The following is a 7,131-nucleotide window of genomic DNA, read 5'->3' as shown; positions in this document are numbered from 1 at the left end:
TCTTGGAGAACATGTAGTTGAGTAGCGCTGGAACTCCCTGTTTCTGTACCCCTGGAGGCTGTCTGACCTCCACCAGTGACACACCAAGGAGAAGGGGGAAGATACCTAAAATCCTGTATGCCTATGGACAGAGGGGTGAATTAGGCATAGTCCCAGACCTTAAGATGCTTGATCAGGTGACAGGAGATAAACATGTAGGTAATTATACAACAATGGAATAATGATATGATGCAGAGAGACTGGTGAGTGGAGTTCCAGCATGAGAGGTTGGGCAGTCGGGTGCTCAGATAAAGATGACCCTTAAGCTGAATCTTAAAAGATAAGAAGGATCACCTCTGATATGGCAGAGGGCAAAGGCCATGAAATCCTCTGAAATGCCCTCAAGTCTTTTAGCTGGAGCCCCATCTCTGTTTGGAGCAGCCAGCAGTATGTCTTACATACACATACATTTTTAAAAAAAACATATATTATGAGTTTTTTCATTGATCTGCATATTTTTCTGAAAATTATGTTTTGATGTCAATATGTTCTTGAGATTTCCCTATATTGTTATATAGAGGTTGACTCCATTCCTGTTTAACTCCCATGAGCCTATTGATAAACATTTAGGTTTCACTAACATTTAGCCATTACAAATTGTCCAGGAATGCATGCTCCCTTGTCTCCTTCCGTATACATGAGAGGGTTTTCAAAAGTAAACACCAAGTAGTGGAATTACCAGGTGCTATGGACTGAATGTTTACATATCAGAAAAATTCATGTTGAAATTCTAACCCCCAATATGATGGTATTTGGAGGAGCCTTTGGGAGGTAACTAGGTCTACACCTAATTAAGTCATTATGGTGGCATCTATGATAATGGGATTAGTACCCTTAAAAGAAACCAGAGAGCTTTCTCTGTCTCTCTGTCCCCACCCTGTGACAATACAGTAGGAAGGTGGCCATGCAGAAGCCAGAAGGAGGGCTCTTACTAGAACCCAATCATGCTGACATGCTAACCACAGACTTCCCAGTCTGTGGTTATATAAATAAATGTCTGTTGTTTAAGCCACCCAGTCTATTGGCATTTTGTTTTAGCAAACTGAGTAGCTTAAGACACTGGGGAGTGCACAGTGGTCGGAAATGTCCCAATTTACATTTCCACAAGCACAACCTCACCAACGTGATATTGTCAAAATTTTTCATCCAAATTGTGCTTTGTAGGAGATTTTCACCATCCTCACTGGGCACAGGTAAGTCCCAAACATCTAAACTTCTCTTAAAAGGAGGGGAAGGAGCATATGTATTCAGCTCCAGGCCCCTTCCTGCACACCTACTGCCTCTTAGAACCCTCCAACGGAGATATTATGATTCCTACTTTGCAAGGAGAAAACCAAAGTTAAGAGAGATGAAGTGACTTGCCTGAAGTTACACACCAGAAAGTTGTGGAACTAGGGCTCAAAAGCCAGTGTTCATGCTGCCAATGTCTATACTCTTGATCACTGTGTTATGGACTCAACTAACACTTTTTGAGCTCTGACTATGTACTGCACCCTGCAGATACAAAAATGAATTATGGGGCATTCTTAACACATAGTAATAATACTCAATAAAACTTTGTTGAATGAATATTGAATCAAGGAGCTCAGAGTTCACAGGAGACAGACATGTAAAAGATATTTGCAGTAGAATGGCGAAGCAGCATGAGAGATGTACGGCAGTTGTTCCCCTTTACCCACAGTTTTGCTTTCTGCAGTTTCAGTTACCTGCAGTCAACTGTGACCCGAAAATATTAAAAATAGGCTGGGTGCAATGGCTCACGCTTGTAATCCCAGCACTTTGGGAAGCCGAGACAGGCAAATCACCTGAGATCAGGAGTTCAAGACCAACCTGGCCAACGTGGTGAAACCCCATCTCTACTAAAAATACAAAAAAATTAGCTGGGCATGGTAGCACACACCTGTAGTCCCAGCCACTCAGGAGGCTGAGGCAGGAGAATCACTTGGACCTGGGAGGTGGAGGTTGCAGTGAGCTGAGATCATTCCACTGCACTCCAGCCTGAGTGACAGAGTGAGACTCCATCTCAAAAAAAAAAAAATATATATATATATATATATATATGTGTGTGTGTGTGTGTGTGTATATATATAAGTATATATAATGTGTGTGTGTGTATATATATAACAAAAAGTAAGATATTTTGAGGGACATAGAGAAAGACCACCTTCACATAACTTGTATTTTAGTACATTGTTATAATTGTTCTATATTATTATTAGTTATTGTTGTTATCCCTTACTATGCCTAATTTATAAATTAAACTTTACCATGGATATGAATGTATAGGGGAAAAAAATCACATATCTAAGGTTCAGTACTATCTGTGATTTCACACATCCACAGGGGGTGTTGGAACGTATTCCCGATAGATAAGGGGGAACTACTGTATGCTCCAGTGCAGCGGGACACAGACAAGAAAAATGTTTAATTTTAAGGGACAGATCAGGGAAGGCTTCACATTGGAGATACTTTTTATCAAACACAAAAGGAGGAAATCAGTTCCAGGCAAAGAGAACAAATGCAAGGCACAGGAATGTGAAGCAACATTGCATTTTCTGGGAATTATACTACTTTTGATGGCCATAAAGTTGCTTCCTTCCAGTTTAGAGCCAAAGCATCCAGCTCAATTCATTTCCATTCATAGGGCCTTTGTTAAATGCCTGTGTGTGCTAGGCCCTGTGTGAGAAGCTTTACATGCATTATCTCATCGAATCCTTTCAGCTTTCCCCCATTATACCGATGAGAACACTGAGGCTCAGAGAGGCCAAGAATTCAGCTCAGGAATATATTCACACTCTCAGTTCTTTCTACTCCCCACTGTTTTCCCAAGACACCAGGCTACTCCTTTCTCCCATCTTACTCCAAAGGAAAGATGTCCCTCCTAGCAAACCTCAAAACCCATGGCCAGGTGCCCCTTGCATCTGAAGATTATTTCTGCTCATTCCACTGTCTCTTTTCTTACCTGAAAAACTGGAGAGGAGAATGCATATACAGTCACAAAGTTTTCAATCATTGGCTGGACATGAAAGATCATCCCATTCATTCATTTATCAAATCTTTTTTGAGCACCAGCTGTGTGCTACGCAATGCTCTCAGTGCTGTAGACACAGAAGTGAATAAGAGAGACAAGACTCCTGTGGGTGTGGTGGAGCAAGCCTATAATCCCAGCTGCTTGGCAGGCTGAGGTGGGAGGACGATCACTTAAGCTCAGGAACTCTAGTTCAGCCTGGACAACATAGTGAGACTTTGTGTCTCTTTAAAAAAAAAAAAAAAGAAGAAGAAGAAGAAGAAGAAGGCTGGGTGTGGCTCACACCTGTAATCCCAACACTTTGGGAAGCCGGGGTGGGCAGATCATTGAGATCAGGAGTTGAAGACCAGCCTGGCCACCAACATGGTGAAACCCTGTCTCTACTTTAAAAATACAAAAATTAGCCAGCATGGTGGCAGGCGCCTGTAGTCCCAGCTACCTGGGAGGCTGAGGTAGGAGAATCACTTGAACCCAAGAGGCGGAGGTTGCAATGAGCCAAGATTGAGCCACTGCACTCCAACCTGGGTGACAAAACAAGACTTCATCTCAAAAAAAAAAAAAAAAAGATGGGCGGGGCACAGTGGCTCAGGCCTGTAATCCCAGCACTTTGGGAGGCCAAGGTGGGAGGATCACCTGAAGTTGGGGGTTCGAGACCTGCCTGATCAACATGGAGAAACTCCGTCTCTACTAAAAATACAAAATTAGCTGGTCATGGTGGCGCATGCCAGCTACTCAGGAGGCTGAGGCAGGAGAATCGCTTGAACCCAGAAGGTGGAGGTTGTGGTGAGCTGAGATTGCGCCTGTGCACTCCAGCCTGGGTAACAAGAGCGAAACTCCCTCTCAAAAACAAACAAAAAAAAGCTGCTGCAAGGACTTCTAAGGGTTAGAAACAGGTTTTGAGAGGTTATGTGGCTTGCCCAAGGTCACATAGCAATTTTGTTGCACAGGTGGGCTGAAACCCAAGCCTACCGAACTCGCAGTATAGGACGCTTTCTTCTCCCTGGCCATGACCTTGACCTTTCTCTTATCTCCCTCCTGCTTTGCCTCTTCTCAGTCTCTGTCCAGTAGGATGAACTCAGAGAACCTCACCTGGGCTGCGATTGCCCCTGATGAATTCATCCTCCTGGGCATCACGAATCGCTGGGACGTGCGTGTGGCCCTCTTCCTGACCTGCCTGCCTGTCTACTTGGTGAGCCTGCTGGGAAACGTGGGCATGGTGCTGCTAATTCGCTTGGATGCCCGGCTCCACACACCTATGTACTTCTTCCTGGCCAACCTCTGCCTGCTGGATGCCTGCTATTCCTCCGCCATCGGCCCCAAGATGCTAGTGGACCTGCTGCTGCCCCGAGCCACTATCCCTTACACAGCCTGTGCCCTCCAGATGTTTGTCTTTGCAGGTCTGGCTGACACCGAGTGTTGCTTGCTAGCAGCCATGGCCTATGACCGCTACGTGGCCATCAGAAACCCACTTCTCTATACAACAGCTATGTCGCAGCATCTATGCCTGGCCTTGCTGGGGGCATCAGGCCTGGGTGGGTCAGTGAGCGCCTTTGTTCACACAACCCTCACCTTCCGCCTGACCTTCTGCCGCTCCTGGGAGATCAATAGCTTCTTCTGTGATATCCCTCCACTGCTGGCCATCTCCTGCAGTGACACCAGTCTCAGTGAACTCCTTCTCTTCGCCATCTGTGGCTTCATCCAGACAGCCACGGTGTTAGCTATCACCGTGTCTTATGGCTTCATTGCTGGGGCTGTGATCCGCATGCGCTCGGTCGAGGGCTGTCGGCGAGCAGCCTCCACTTGCTGCTCGCACCTCACAGCCGTGGCCATGATGTACGGGACACTCATTTTCATGTACCTGCGTCCCAGCTCCAGCTATGCCCTGGACACTGACAAGATGGCCTCTGTGTTCTATACCCTGGTCATCCCGGCTCTCAACCCGCTCATCTACAGCCTCCGCAACAAGGAGGTCAAGGAGGCCCTCAGGCGGACCTGGAGCCGATTCCGCCGTCCAGGGCAGGGGCCCCAGTGATTGGTCCAGGGAGGCTGGGTAGGTCTGACTGTGAGGGGATGAGGAGGTCGGGGCCTCTTTCTGGCCCCTGTCACTGTCGGTAAAGATGGGATGCTCCTCTGGCTTGGATATCTCATGTCATTGTTTAAGGGACAGTAAAGGGGGAAATGAAAGCTTATAGCAGGGAGAAAAAGACTTGGGGTTCATCTGGGGCTAGACCTAGAGCCAGACCCTAGACCAGGTTAATGTTGCTGTTGCACTGCCTCAGGTTCTTCAACATTCAAAACATAAACGTTCAGCCAGGTACAGTGCCTCACGCCTGTAACCCCAGCACTTTGGGAGGCCGAAGCAGGAATTCAAGACCAGTCTGGACAACACAGGGAGACCCCATCTCTACAAAACAAAAAAAAGAAAAAAATGTTAAAAATAAGCTGGCCTGATGGCATACTATGCAGCCATAAAAAAGAAGGAGACGATATCCTTTGCAGGGACATGGATGGAGCTGGAGACCATTATCCTCAGCAAACTAATGCAGGATCAGAAAACCAAACACCACATGTTCTCACTTATAGGTGGGAGCTAAATGATGAGAACACGTGGACATATAGAGGGAACAACACACACTGGGGCTTACCGGAGGGTGGAGGGTAGGAGGACAGAGAGAAGCAAAAAACAAAAAATAACTAGTGGATACTAGGCTTAATATCTGGGTAGTAAAATAATCTGTGCAACCAACCCCCATGACACACATTTACCCGTGTGACAAACCTGCACATCCTGCACATGTACTACCCCTGAACTTAAAAGTTAAAAATAATAATACCTGTAATCCCAGCACTTTGGGAGGCCGAGGCGGGCAGATCACAAGGTCAGGAGACCAAGACGATCCTGTCTAACATGGTGAAACCCCGTCTCTACTAAAAATACAAAAAAAAAAAAAAAAAAAATTAGCCGGGCGTGGTGGCAGGCGCCTGTAGTCCCAGCTACTTGGCAGGTTGAGGCAGGAGAATGGCGTGAACCCGGGAGGTGGAGCTTGCAGTGAGCCGAGATCGCACCACAGCACTCCAGCCTGGGCTACAGAGCAAGACTCCGTCTCAAAAAAATAATAATAGTAACAATAATAAAATAATAAGTTAGCCAGGCGTGATGGTGCACGCCTGTAGTCCCAGCTACTCGGGAGGCGGCAGCAGGAGAATCACTTGAGCCTAGGAGGTCGAGGCTGACTTTGAGCTGTGATTGTGCCACTGCACTCCAGCCTGGGTAACAGAGCAAGACCCTATCTCAAAATAGTAATAATATAAACGTCCCTATCTCAAAATAGTAATAATATGAAAGTTCCTAGATGTTACCAGGTAAAGGAATACAGGCTTATTTTCTACCTGTACTTATAAGAGGCTAATCCCCAGGAGCACCAAGTGAGAGCTATGTTAGCTCCAAGTGCTCCAAGTGTTCCTAGATTCTTGACCTTTTAAGCTTCTTCATGGCCAGTGTGTCTGCACCTGCCCTCCTCAGCCCCAGGAGAACATCTTCAGGATCCACTTAGACCAAACAATGGGACTAAATCAGAAGAGGGAAACATCTGTCCCCTGTGGTCAATGTAATCCACGTCTCAGGAAAATGGCTTAATAGCCAGAACAAGCACAAGTCACTTTTAAACTCCCAACAGCTGGGTTTGAATTTCGCCAAGGTTAGACTAGTTCAGGCTTATGATAGAAGTTAGGAAAGGATCAGGATTGAATGGTTAGAATAAGGTTAAGATAAGGTCTCAGGCTATTGCTAACGATGGGGTTCAGTTAGGGTAGGTCAGAATTAGGGTTAGGGAGAATTAAGAAATGATCAGGTGGGGCGGAGCAAGATGGCCGAATAGGAACAGCTCCAGTCTCCAACTCCCAGCGCGACCGACACAGAAGACCGGTGATTTCTGCATTTTCAACTGAGGTACTGGGTTCATCTCACTAGGGAGTGCCAGACAATCGGTGCTGGTCAGCTGCTGCAGCCCAACCAGTGAGAGCTGAAGCAGGGCGAGGCATCGCCTCACCTGGGAAGCGCAAGG

The 7,131-nt window shown here is 46.5% G+C and overlaps 1 protein-coding gene across 1 annotated transcript; it reads left to right on the top strand.

Moving 5' to 3' along the window:
* The first annotated feature begins 3,876 nt into the window (after positions 1 to 3,876).
* On the top strand, positions 3,877 to 5,155 carry LOC112608551 (olfactory receptor 5C1). Its single transcript, XM_025360475.1, has one exon. It carries the CDS (start codon positions 4,074 to 4,076, stop codon positions 5,097 to 5,099), a length of 1,026 nt encoding a protein of 341 aa, XP_025216260.1. The 5' UTR covers positions 3,877 to 4,073; the 3' UTR covers positions 5,100 to 5,155.
* Positions 5,156 to 7,131: the final 1,976 nt, after the last annotated feature.

Source organism: Theropithecus gelada, chromosome 15 (assembly GCF_003255815.1).
Source record: "Theropithecus gelada isolate Dixy chromosome 15, Tgel_1.0, whole genome shotgun sequence".
Lineage (NCBI taxonomy): Eukaryota > Metazoa > Chordata > Mammalia > Primates > Cercopithecidae > Theropithecus > Theropithecus gelada.
This window is presented reverse-complemented; position numbering and strand designations above follow the sequence as displayed.